The 14,746-nt window shown below is 40.7% G+C and overlaps 1 protein-coding gene across 2 annotated transcripts in view; it reads right to left on the reverse strand.

The window, feature by feature from the left end:
- LOC139478191 (myotubularin-related protein 9-like) overlaps nucleotides 1-14,746 on the reverse strand; it is a 247,404-nt gene that overhangs the window by 59,243 nt on the left and 173,415 nt on the right. The window contains exon 12 of one of the 2 annotated variants that reach the window (XM_071260560.1): nucleotides 778-847. The exons of the other annotated variant lie outside the window; for it this stretch is intronic. Within the exon in view, the coding sequence (XP_071116661.1) occupies nucleotides 778-847 (70 nt within the window). The remainder of the gene's footprint in view (nucleotides 1-777; nucleotides 848-14,746) is intronic. 2 annotated transcript variants of the gene reach the window in all.

Raw genomic sequence — 14,746 nt, forward strand, 5'->3', positions numbered from 1 at the left:
TAGTCAAAAATTCTTGTGGTTTTAGAGGAGATGCCTGACAGTGGACAAGGACAACATGCCACACACAAGCTCACTTCTGCCCTTGGTTCAGATGATGAAACTGCCTTATAAATCTCCCATGACGTAATCTCATTGTTCTATACAGGTTTTGATCCTCTGAACAAGTATTCAGACCCAATACAGTTGAAAGCCATGAGCAACTTTGAATATCTTACGTTTTCAGGAAGACTTGTGTGGATTTTTGACAATTTTTTGCACAAGAATATTTATGTGAATCAAACCTGCATCCACATACCGGTAAATCATGTTTTGTATTGCAAACCAGTGTTTTCCCACTGAGCCACAGGGGCAGGTGATGAAGTAAAGGTTCACTAAGCACATTGTTTGTGACAGTGTGCATCACCCACTGATTGCCACATGTGCTAGAATATTAATAAGCGTTAGATGAGCCAATTTTTAACCAGGAATATACGAAATGAATACCACATATTTGATTAATGCATGTATCTATCTAAGAAGATGTAGGTTGAGAAATTGGTTCATGATCTCGAAATTGGTCTCAGTGAGAGCAGTTAGACCTGAGTGGGGCATAGGTAAAAAAGATCTGCCCTCTGCCTTACTCTTTGACCTATCCCCCCTCAGGTCTTACTACTGTCGCCAAGACCGAATTGGAGGTCATGAACCTAAACATATAACATTGTGGTTCATGTGAACTAAACTCAGAAAGGTGGGCACGGCAGTACTTGTTACAAATATGAAATTGGATGTTGTTCATACCATAGAGAGACAGTCCTTGTTGTTAGATGGTGGCCAACTCTCTCCTTCTCATTGTTACACAGGAATGTCCCTGAAATGGAAAGTGTTGTGCTGAGTGAAGAAACCAGTATTCTTTAAGGACTTGTGCTCAAATGCTGCTTTATTATAATTAACATAATTACGTAAAGTTTAATGTCCTTGCAATGGACATTCCATGTTTGTGATGTTGAATTTTCACAGGAAAAAAACAGTGTACCACAATGTAATTTACCAGATAGTAAATCAGTACATACATTTATGTACATATGTTTTATGTGTACATATTTGTATAGTAACATTTTCGGTAGGTCAAAGGTGATGTACATATGGTTTTAAGCATCATGAAAGAATAATACTTGTTATTAACTCAAATATATTTTACTCTATAGTTCAGAGTCTTATTGGTCACTTGTTATGAGGTGAGGTGAAATGGGGTTTAACGTCGCGTTCAAGATATTGCACTTATATCGCCATGTGCATGCATGTGTGTGTGTTGCTGCTTGTACTAGTCCGGACTAATGACGTTTTTATCTTGTTAGCCCATCGAGATACCATGTAGCAGTTACACATGAACACCCCATTCAGACACTGTCTACGGACTTGGATGCTGAGCACCAGCACAGGCTAACAACAAGTACCATCTTTTTAACATCTTTTGGTGAGACGTGACCGGGGATCGAAACCCCACCTTCCGACCCCCGGGGATATGCTCTACCACTAGGCCACAGAGGCTGTTGCACTTGTTATGATTATTGAAATGAATTCTAATGAAAAAAGTGTGAGTGCAAATGCCTTGACATCAACAAATAATGGACTGTGCATGGAGAGGCTCCAACTGACACTACATATCATGAAAATTGCACAAATATCGTAATCATTATGTACTCTCCAATCAGAAATTCATGTGCGGCAGTAGCTGATTTTACATATATCTGGTAACTGATATGTTAAATATTTCAGATTTATTGCTTTAAGTGTCTGACCTAGTATAATTCATGTAAATAGGTTAATGCTTTTCCTGTCACAGTTTTCACCATCTTATCTTTAAATATAGCTTCGCTACCTCAAAATATGCACTAAGGTGATGTCATCAAGAAGGAGGGTGCGGGTTGTTGTTTTGATGAGTCCTCGACAGTTTGATTCCCTGACACTATCCTATGGTTATTCATGCGCCCACAATGGCTCTATGATGAAAGGATATGAGTAAAGGTAGAAAAAGGAAGAAGACATCTTCGTTGGTGAGTACAGTCAAGCTTTGGTTGTGCACCTGAGTGTGACATATTGACACATACAAGCGACCCGTCTGTAAACATGAACGTAAACATGAATAATACGGAAAGGCTCATGACCCAGAATGAATCTACATCTGTATATGAGAACCAACGCCCACAACCACAGACCCAGGGTAGTTCAATTGCCCCCAATCACACAATTCCCCCTGACCTTTCAACTCAGATACAGGCCATGCTGAGTGACATGAACACTAAGCTAATTAAACTTGGCCATGTATTGTCTTCAAATAACACCCATTTTTGTGCAGGTGAATCGATCAAAATCATGTGTACAGCACTATAGAGGCAAAAGTGGTTTTTTCACGTGCAACTGGTCACGTGGCCATAATACCGCACGTGTTTTCAGCCATACTTGTTAGCAGTCATTAACAAAAAAAGAAAAACACAAGAAAACAAAAGTCTTTACGGCCATTTGTCATGCCACGCCTTTCAAATGTGCAACATGAACGTGCCATCGGCATGTTGCAGATGGGAATGTCCGTAGCTGAAGTCGCAAGGACGATGGGTTGTAGTCGCCGGACTGTTTATGATTTACAGACGCGTCTACAGCAAATGGGTACCACCACTGATCACCCTCGGCCAGGTCGACCACGTGTGACGTCACATGCAGAGGATCATCAGATTGTCTTACGTCACCTCTGTAACCGATTTTTGACGGCTACCCGGTTTGACCTTCCAACACGACAATGCCAGACCCCACACAGCAATTTTGACATGGAATTTCCTTCAGAATGCGGGAGTCAACGTCATGGACTGGCCGTCAAGGTCTCCCGACCTCAATCCCATCGAACACGTCTGGGATGCTCTTGGCAGAAGTCTGCGCACTCTACAGAGTGAGTGAGTGAGTGAGTATGGTTTTACGCCGCTTTTAGCAATATTCCAGCAATATCACGGCGGGGGACACCAGAAATGGGCTTCACACATTGTGCCCATGTCGAGAGTCAGACCCAGGTCTTCGGCGTGACGAGCGACCGCTTTAACCACTAGGCTACCCGACCGCCCCAGCACTCTCCAGAACCAACCACAGAATTTGTAAGATCTTGGCACCATTTTGCAGCAACAATGGCGTCGTCTTCCCGATCATGTGTTCACAAGCATCACAAGGTCCATGCAGAGGCGTTGTGTGGCAGTTGTCAACACACATGGTGGCCATACACCCTACTGAACTTGTGTGCCATCAGATTCTCGTGCTTGGGACTTATGATTTAAACTGTTGATGTTATTACCGAATACCGTAGGTGCTTGGAACAAATTATGGTTACCAGCGTTAATTAAAATCCTTCTTTGGACATTAATGATTACAAATTACCTTCTCTGATACATTTGTCCGTTTTCCTAAGTGAATATGGAACCCTAGCATTGTTCAGAAACCTATAGATCCATGCAGACACTCTACACAGTCTCTTCCAACTAGAAAATCTAGATGGTGCTAATCTCCATGAGATTGGATCAGACTTAGTAAACATGACGATGTTTACTTGAGAAGAAGGCGTCTTCAGTTCTGATTTCTCAGTATTGTCCATATCAATGGTCTGCTTCGGCCATTCGGCTTCATCATGTGTCACAAATTCAGGTCCATTCAGCCATTTCTCTGTCAAAAGTGCATCAGCGTCTACACCTCTACTAAGAATGTCTGCAGCATTCAGTTTGGATGGTACGTATTTCCACTGCCTGATGTTTGTATGCTCCTTTATGTATCCAATCCGATTTGCTACAAATGGCTTAAAACATTAACTCTGTCTTTTGATCCACCACAGTACGTTCTGGCTGTCTGAACATAGCGTTGCACACTGCAAAGGTAATTCTAATGCCTTTGTTTTAGCCAGTAACAGTCGGACTCCCAGAACTGCCGCAAGCAGCTCCAATCATGGCATACTAACTGCCTTGAGGGGAGCAACATGGCACTTGGAAGCAACTAGACTTTGTGTCATCCTCACAAGTGGTTACTAAATAAACCACAGCTCCAAATGCTGCCTCTGAAGCATCTACAAATGTGTGCAACTTCATCTTTGTATCTAAGTATCTAAGCTCACCTTAGGCCCCCTTGGAAATTTTACAGAACAAAACCATGCTTTTGGTTCCAGATCTGGACTGAGGGTTTCATCTCAGTTAACACCAGATAGCCACATCTCTTGCAGAAGAACCCTTACCCTAATTATGAATGGACCTAAGAACCCAAGAGGATCAAACAACTTAGCAGTTTCTTTCAAGAAGTTCCTCTTAGTCATCTTGATATCATGCTTTAAGGACATGAAAGAAAATCTAAACTCATCTGATTCTGCATTCCACAGTAAGACAAGTGCTTTTACAGATAGCAATTCACCCATTTGAAATATTAATCTCTTTCAATCTATCCTCTTCTGGTATTTCTTGGAGAACTTGTACGGAATTGGATACCCACTTATGAGCATGCATACCTGCTGTACTCCGCAGCTGTTGGTAAAGCTCTATAGCTTTGCAATTTGTCAACAGAATCCATATTGCCATCCATATATGTTGACTTTTCCACTGTTGCTGCAGCCAATGGAAGTTCTTTCTCCATGGACTTAGCATGTTCTTGAGTGATATACTGAGCTAAAAAGGGAGAACAATTTAGTCCAAACACAACCTTTGAGAACTCATACACATCTGGCTTTTTGTTCAGATCCATAGACCTCCAAAGAAATCTTAGATATGGACGGTTATCCTGAGCGACTTCAGTTTGAAGGTACACTTCATTGTAGGCTCCTGAAATCATTTGATCCTTGGACAACTTCTTTTCTAAATTAAGAAGACGATTGTATGCCATGTCATAATTGTTTTTCAGATTCTCATGACCCTCCTTCTTTGGAATGCCAACCTGATATTTGTCTGCTTTGTAAACAAGGGACTGTTCTACAGCCTTAACTGCATCATTGATCATTAATGCTTCTAATTGATGTCAAACCTGAAATGCTTTCAGACTCCCCAAATGAGTGAATCAAAGATTCAATTCCTGTATCTGCGATTGCTTCTATTTCTGATGAAGAAGGAACCTTCTACATGTGTTGTCTTGTCTAAACCTGATACAGCATCAACACAGGTCCAACCTAAGGGTGTCAATCTTGCCCCAGGATCTCCTTGAGCTCCACGGATCTCTTTAAGAGAGGAAAGCAGCTCTAAATAATTCATACCTAACAGGATGTCAACTATTGGACAAGAACTTACCTTTGAAAATTTTATTTTCGTCAAATGTGGCCGTTCCTTGGCATGTTTTTGCCAGTCAATGACTTCAGTTCTACCTGTTACTTTTGTAGTTGTCAAAGCTGTGATGTTCATGTCAACTGAACCATCAGTACTCTCTAAGCCAAAATCAATTAGCATACAGTGAACTACGGTTATAACGAACACGCTTGTAACGAACTGACGGATATAACAAACTTACTTTTTGGTCCCGACTACTTGCTGTAGTCATGCTGTATATGTACTTATAACGAACTACGGTTATAACGAACTAAAACTAGTAGTCCCTTTGAGTTCGTTATAACTGTACGTTACTGTACTATCAAATATTTCCTGTTTGTCATTGAGGACATTGACCGACACTTGCTGCGCCTGACCTTGAACACCAAGTTCTGCTGCTACATCCTCGTTGATGTAAGTATGCATGCTGGCATCATCCAACAAGGCATTAACCATTATTCTGTGCTGAAGATTCTTAAGGATAACAGGAACTGTCCTAAGTGCAAGGTAACAAGCTTCCTGCTTAGAAGTTGCCATGGTGATCGTTTCTGATCTACTTGCTTGTGGTGTTCTTGTTGTGGTATGTTTCATCTCTACATAACCACTGTCGGCCCTAGCACTGCTTGTAACTTTGGTTTGATCATGATGTAACCTGTTATGATTTGCTTTACAGCCATCAATCCCACACTTCAAAACTCTGCTGCACGATCTTCCCAGATGACCGATATCAAGGCAACGAAAGCATAAACCTAACTGTTTTGCCCTTTCCCAGCATTTAGGTAGGCCAATAGGTTTAAACTCTTTGCAATCTGAAGTGTCATGATTAGCTTCATGACACACATGACATTGCCTTACCCTAGTTTTATTATGTGTGGTTGCAAATATTCCTTTCTTAGAACTATCTCTCGTCTGTTTTTGACCTATCAGCTATTCCATGTTTTACCTCTGAAGCTATCGTTTGGAACTCTGCTTCTTGCAGAATCCATTCCCTAAGCGTCTCAACAGACTCTTGCCATTGGTGCTCAAATAACCATCTGTGGAACTGAGTTATCATAGGCACTTTCATTTTCTTAACCAGTAGTGAATACAAACACCCACTACCAAGTTCCTCCATTTTATCAGATTCCCTCAGACTGACTACAGCTACATCAAGCATGTCCGCAAATTTGTCCATAATCTTAGCATTCCCTAATTGTATTGCCTTGAAATTGTATATTTCTTCCAATTGTAATACTACCTGGCGTCTCTTGACGCCATATTTTCTGTCCAATCTCTCCAAGGCTACATCACAGACCGAAGCACTGTGACCTAGCCTTGCAATTATGTGTGCTGCTTCTCCAGAAAGGTACTGCTTCAATTGCAGAAGTTTATATTCATTGGTGGCTGGAGCTTTAAATTTGTCAACACATGCCATGACTTCCAGCCTTCATATTCTCTGACGTCACCAGTAAATACTGGAATAGAAATTCTCTTCAATTGTTTCCACATGTCTTCACCTAAATTGTGTTGCCTAGATGACTTACCTGAAGTTGTATAACACCCTTTTGTGTTATCTGGGATTGGTGTCCGTTTCATATCCATATTTGACCCTTGTTGAAAATGGCCTAAATTGAATGCAGCATGTTTGTAATCCTGGTTACTGATTTGTCAGGAGCCATCTGCAACCAACCTTTACAGCTACCATGCGACTGATTCGCATCAAATTGATGAGACCTTAACATTTCTGACTGAATGCTTTTTGTGTCCAAACTACCATCATGTGATCTGTTCTTAAGAAATGCTTCAGCCTTATCAAGGGCAAGTTCAATTTCATCTTCAACAGTTTCTATCACTAGTCCTCACTAGTTTTCTGAACTTTCTCTAGGTCACCAACCCAGTTGTAAGCTTCAAGTAATTCCACTATGAGACCTATAGCCTTGCTTTGCAGAAAACTTACCTGATCAATTAGACTCCTAATTGTCTTATGATCTGGTGTAGATCTCAAGTTCAACTGAATTCAACAATTTGTTTTTGATTTTGTCAAAGCTGACTTTATAATAATTTTCTGATGCGTCAGTTTAGATGTAAATTATATATTTTTGTTTGTACAGCTAATAACAGCTATCACTTATCCATCCATGCACTCTTATTTCTTATCATTTATAATTATCACAATCCTGTTTCCAGTACCCCTTTTTCCACTTTTAGTAGTTACAACTTATTTACCTACCTACACAGTATTACACATGCACATGCTCATCGGTCTGTTTAAAGAATTGATCACATGACTTTGCCTTGTTCAACTATGTCCTGTCGCCATTGTTTTTAACTCTCATTATGTCACTTTGAATCCCGGCTCCATCGATCTAATTTCAAGCCATCCATGACACTCGCGTATCAATCTCAAAGCAAAGATGTCAAGGAAACGTTCTTCCATGACTACAAGACGGAATACACATTCTAATCCTCATACATCGATTCCTCATTACAATGTCGTCGAAAGTGGAAGGGTCAATGTTGACTTGGTCTCCAGAACGCAGACTTCCAACCCGTATTTGACAGCCACACAACTACGGGCCTCTTTAACGGACATGGGATTTTGTATTCCAGCATCTTGGAGTAGGAGGACGTTGATGCAGCTCTATACAGAAAATCAGAGTGCGACACGAGAGAGGTCACGACCCAGATCCAGGCAGCCATGGAGTACCGTGACGTCATCCGACAGTTTACCTCTCGCTTCAACATCGACTCAGTCCCCAGCCCACGTTCCTTTACACCCAAGGAACGTCAGTCCCGATGAATTAGCAACATTATCAGCTGGAAATTCTGATGCTATCAGAATTGTTGATTTTCACGACACCACACTCGCTGACAGCAATTCATTCATGGGCACTGAGCAGCTTCCGCCATCTTCTTCTTCCGTTGATCTGATTGGCATCCAGCGAGAGTTACAGGAATTAAAAGACCTTGTTCACACTGTCGTCAAGGATAAACAATGTGATGCCACACGTCAAGACAACACCATGCAGCCTGCAACAGTTCGACAGCCAGTGTCATTTAACTCTTTGCTGCATACTGACAGTCGCACCAGCCTTTGTGAAACGCATTCAAGCAGGTAAATACGTGAACTTAGCACTTCTTCTATTTCCTAACCAAACATCAGGGGAATACCGAACTGCTGAATTCAACGGACAGACATTCCAACTGAAGGATGATCACAGGCTTAACAAGTCACTCACTCTGTCTGAATTCCTAGATGCGTTTGTCATATGTAAACGGATCTTTTGTGCAGGTAATCAAGAGAGGTCAGACGACTTAGACAATCATCAAAGAAATGTGATGTACTTAGCAAAACACTATGGTGGTACTACATTTTATGATTACCATAAAATGCTTGCTTCAAGGATTGCTGCATACGCCGAAATGGGAACAACAGTTCGTTGGGGTGAGAAAGATTCTGATTTATGGAGTCTGTGTACTTCTGGTCTTAGAGCCAGAGCTTGTGCTGTATGCCACAGTGTGACGCATGCCACAGACATGTGCCCAAGTGTAGCAAGTAGTCCCACCAACACAAATCAGTGCCATCACCAATACAGCCAGCAGGACTTCCAACAGAAATTCTCCTCTTCGTCAACTGACGCCAGAGGTCGACAAAGAATCAGAATCCAAGGAAAAGAACTGTGCAATAACTTTAATGACCAGGGGTGTCAAAGGTCAAATTGCTATTATGTCCATGCCTGCCTAACTTGTCAGGATAAACGCCACGGCAAGCACGAGTGCCCAAACCTTCGGGGAAAGAAGAACGACAAGAAACAATGACTCTCCTCAGATGGTGCCATCAACACACCAATAAATGTGCCTGGACTGAAGAATGAACTTTCCCTACATTCCGAAAAATATTTGATCAATGGATTGTATACAGGTTTTGATCCTTTGGTTACTCCAGTGCCTGTTACTTCCCTAGAATGTCCTAACAACCTAAGTGCTAGATACGATGTTTTGGCAGTGTCCGAACTCATTCAACAAGAACTCACTCAGGGTTATGTTGTTGGGCCGTACAAGGAGCCTCCTTTCAGGCCTTACCTAGTGAACCCTCTTGGCTTTGCCATCGGGAAATACAGCAAAAAGAAACGTTAAATTCTGGACCTGTTAGTCCCTCAAGACAAGGACGAGACACCAAGCATCAATCAGCTCACTGACAAAGAGTCCTGCTCCCTTACATACGTCCCTATCGATCAGGCTATTACAAGAATTAAGACTGTCAAGGTCAAGGTGCTAGCATGTGCAAGGCTGATATTACTGATGCGTTTAAACAGATCCCAGTGCATCCTAACTTCTGGCGATATTTTGCTTCAAATGGAACGAATCCTATTATTTCTACAAAAGGTTGGTATTTGGATGCCGGTCTAGTCCTGCCATCTTCGATACACATCTCAAGCACTTGTTTGGATTTTCTCCACCAACTACGATGTGTCTTTCATGCTACACTTACTTGATGACTTCTTGACCGTGGATTCACCAACTTACCCTGCTCAAATCACCGTGGACACACTTCTGCAGGTTTTCAAGAGGCTGGACATTCCGCTAGCAGCCCACAAGACAGTAGGTCCCTTGACACGCATTGAATACCTGGGTATTGTGTTAGATTCGGTTTCCATGTCAGCTCACCTTCCCTCAGATAAACTCCACAGAATTTGTGATATGCTATTGTCTTTCTCTAAGAGAAAAAAGTGTACCAAACAAGAACTGTTATCCCTCCTGGGTCACTTACACTATGCGTGCCGCATTATCGTTTGTTTCCTACTTGATCCTACTGTCAACGTCGGTCAAGAAACTACACTATCGGATCACATTGTCTCAACAGTGTCGCATAGACCTCACCATGTGGGAAACGTTTCTACGGCAGTGGAATGGCATTTCTTTTTTCCACGAGGATCGCGTCACGGCAGCCCCAGATCTTCAACTATACACTGATGCTGCTGCATCAGTGGGTTTTGGTGCCTTCTTCAATGGATCCTGGTTTGCTGAGCCATGGACTGTGGATATTTTGCAAGGACCCAAGCAGACTCGCTCTATAGCTTTTCTGGAGTTATACCCCATTGTCGCAGCAACAGTTTCATGGGGTCATCAATGGAAAACTAAACGCATTCTCTTCCTGTGTGACAATCAGACTACTGTGTATGTGATTACTAAGGGACGTTTTAAATGCCCGCATATAATGTCATTAATGCGCACACTTACTTGGCACTCCCCAAAAGGTAACTTTATTGTTAGAGCTAAACACGTACCTGGGAAAACAAATGACATTGCTGACGCTCTTTCCCGCTTTCAGATAAAGAAATTCCGTTCCTTGGCACCAGTAGCGTATCTAGAAGCAACCAAGTGCCCTCCCAGCTCTCAAGTGATGTGGCCTAACAGGATTTCAGTGTTATGTGAGTTTCCTCATAAAATTTGGTCTCTTTGTGGGAATAAGTTTCACGTTCCTGGAAGCTGGTATGCAAACTTTATTTGATCACATCAACCTTGGATCTCTCAATAGACTACAAACCTTATTAAGAGGATACAAATGACTGAAATCACCTAACAGGAGAACTAGACTACCAATTACGTATGATGTGCTCTGTACAATCGTCGAGCCTTTACGGTCCGGCATCCTCGGACCCTACAATGACATCGTAATGGAAACAATATGTATTACAGCCTTCTTTGGTTTCCTCAGATGTGGCGAATATACTTGCAATGGTGCGTTTGACTCGAACATTAATCTGTGTATTAAGGACATTATATTTGACAACTTTAAACAGTGCTGCAATTTCACGCTAAAAGCTTCCAAGACAGATCCGTTCCGTCAAGGAGTGACTATTTCCCTATATGCTACCTCCAAGTGGTTGTGTCCATTGATATGTCTGAAACGCCTCATCACTATCAGATGTCAATGTATGGCGAGTATACATGACCCCCTTTTCGTTGACGGTGCATTTATTCCAATTACACAAACTGTTTTCCTGTCTTGGCTCAACATCACCCTTTGCCGAGCAGGCCTGTGTCCCGATAAGTATTCAGGTCATTCCTTCCGCACTGGAGCTGCAACTACTGCGGCCCAATCCCGCATTGAAGACCATCTGATCAAGACCCTCGGCAGATGGCAGTCAGACTGTTTCACTAGGTATATACATACGCCAGATCTCGTGGTCCATCATGCCCAGCAAGCAATGTGCAGTTAGCGGTGTGTGTGAGATGCAATCTTCAGCCCAGGACAATGCATAATACCTATATACCGTGACCCAGTGTGTTCTATTACGGACTAGTTGCATGTGGCTGTACCATTCTACAGTACAGTGTGTTCAGACAATAATTGGACTGTACCTATTTTTATTACCGATGTTCTACATGTGTTAAGTTGACATTTCCATATCCATAGCATGGTGTCATATTCCTGAGTGTTTTGTTTCCACATATTCATGGGACCTAAAACACTTGGCCGTACCATTCTATGGTACAGTGTGTACAGACATTTGACTAATTATACACACATATGCTGTCTCTCAATGTGTTATAGACATGTGATTATTTGTGACATTTGACAATTTTGACGTCTTCTCAGGAGATACAGTGCCTTACAGTACAGCTTTACTTCTTTTCCTGTATATTTCAAATTCATTCCAGTTACCTTACAAATGTCTTCTCCTTTATTACACTATTTTTTAATTTGGGGGCTCTCGGTTGCTCACAACCTCATTTTGGCATTTATACTTCACCCATGGCAACACTCACATGGAGTGAACTAATTATCCCCCCAAGTAGTACAGGGCACATAGCTGGGATAGTCCGGGTCCACGACCCCAGGGCACACATTCCAGGGATAGTCCGGGTCCACGACCCAAGGGCATCAAATCACATGAGATAGTCCAGGTCTTCGACCCCACGACAACACATCTCGGGCTATGGTCCTATACAACCCTACCTTTAAATGCAACTGAGTCTGCCTCCACATTTTTGCCAAATATCTTATTAATGAATAAATATATTCCATTTACTCCTTCTTGTGTTGTTACTGCACAAACTATCTTTAGCTCAAGTTCAGAAGTGTACTGTTTCAACGCTACTTCTTATGAAGTATCCTTTTCTATTTCCACCTTACTCGCAGACCCTAACTGCGACATACTGCTTGCATGTAACAATTAGCTATACCTAAAGCAAACTAAACTAACGAAAGGCTAATACAAAAACTAAAATATTCTAACCAGAGAAACCACGCTCTGCTACCAAATGTTGCGCAGTGGAACTGAATATTTTTAAAGCATGGTTTAACTTAAATGAAAACTAATCTTAAATTTGTATGACTTACCTTTTTAAACTGAAACAAGGAACTAAACGTGATAACCTATTAAAAACTATGAAGATCTGTAAGGAACTAAATGTGATTACCTGTTATAATGTGAAGGAAAGATGAATAAATCTCAAATGAAAGAAACTAAATATCTAGAACTAATGCTAATTCTAACAGTTACTAAATGCTTATGTGTTGGTTACTCCTTGGTCTTAACGATGTCTAACACCATCTCTCTAACCATCTCTCTAACCATCTAACTAACCAGCTCTCTAACAAACTCTAACCAACCTCACTAATTGATGCGCGCTACCGCCCTATATTTGTTCACAACCCTCACATTTCACGGGCAGTCATAGCCATTAGTTGGTGTGTTCAGGCGATGTGAATGTTATTCATCGAATGTGTTTTAGAGAACAGATTCTTTATTTAAAATATATACTGTATTTCAGAATTTTCTTGATGACAGCTTAAATTATTTTGCCTCGATGTGTAACATATGGAATGTTCATCTCCTTTGTCAGAAATGACAGATAAAATTGTAATTATTTTGAATATTTTTCGTAAACTGCATTATTTTACTATTGAATGGTTTACCTGGAATGTATATCAGTTCAGATTTTGCGTATCATCCAATATTTGTCATTATTTGCAGTGTTTGTTGACTTAGTAACTAAACAAATTGAAATCACAAAATCACAAAATCATTTGCAAACTCGATAAAATTGTGATTTTTTACAAAGACTTAAACATCTGTGTAAATAATTCTAGAAAATTAATTTGGATATATAAAATGGATTGTAATAGTATTACAGGATCACGATGAATGTGGAGTTGTTTGTTTACTATGATCGTACAACTTTCATCCAATCAATAGAGGATTCATCACAAGTGTTTTTTGATATGGGAAATATCAACTGAGTCTTAGTTAATCGGTATTTGCCGAGCCTTTGGCGAGGCAAATACCGATTAACGGGACGAGGTTGATATTTCCCATATTAAAAAACACTCGTGATGAATTCTATTTATCATTTTTGCTTCCCTATTAAGGAATAATTGCATTAACAATAACATCAGCAACTTGTCGAAATCTTACGTATAGATCGTGCGTAGTGATACATGTTTTCCATAGCCGTGTAAACTAAAATAAACAACCTCTTAACTCCTTTATGGCATATTCCTTCGCTGAGAAAAAAAGTACCATCAACCTGTAACCTGTAATATCCATTTGTCAACACGGATATCACTGTAGCACTTCCCCTTTGATCTATTAAAACATTGTCTCCAACATCAAAGGTATCCATGTTGTTTGTAAACACCTACTCACATGCACCGGCGAAAAAAGTCCCACTTCCGGTTATCTAATTTGCATATCTAATTTGCATACTTATGTCATTGGGGTATGACATACATGTTTTTATGTCATAAGCTTATGTCATGGATAAATGCTTAAGTTAAATGATAAATGATGTTACAATTCAGATTATTTTTGTTTATAATTAATCACACAGAAAGGTACTAATTTTTAGAAATTAGAAACTTGAGTGGGTTTATTTTTTTCATCAGGTAACTAAACATTATGATCGAATGTAGAAATGATAAAATTATAAAGAAAATATCGGACTGCATGCCGCTCAAGGTGAAGTGCCAAAGGTCAACAATGGCCGTTTCTGGTAGTTGTGTGCCAAGAAATTTGGTTGTTACCGATTAATTTGCCTACTTCATTACGGATTTGTTGACATGGTATTTCCAGTGTTATGTACTCACGGTAATGTCTGCGTTTGGGGGAAAAACATCAAAACTCATTATGGCGTGTATAATGCACACCCCCTTCTACACAGCTGTGTTTTTTTGGAAAAAAGTGTACACTATACTCAAGAAAATATGATACTTTCTTAACTCACTATGTTTTCTTTTTGAGGTAAAAAAAAACTACTGAAAGTTTTTGACATGTAGCATTGAGAGCATTAAAAGATTCGGTACTTTCTGAAGTGATTGGCTCAATGCTAACAAATGGATCAGCCAAAAGCTTGGACCCTACCAAATCATTACCTAGAAGCAAGTCAACACCTGGATTTGGGAGAGTTTTTGACACCAACTTTCACCAAACCCAAAGCCAAATCTGACTGCAAATCAACTGAATCGAGTG

This window comes from Haliotis cracherodii, unplaced genomic scaffold (genome assembly GCF_022045235.1).
Source record: "Haliotis cracherodii isolate W230 unplaced genomic scaffold, xgHalCrac1.p SCAF_1, whole genome shotgun sequence".
In the NCBI taxonomy this organism is placed as follows: Eukaryota; Metazoa; Mollusca; class Gastropoda; order Lepetellida; family Haliotidae; genus Haliotis; species Haliotis cracherodii.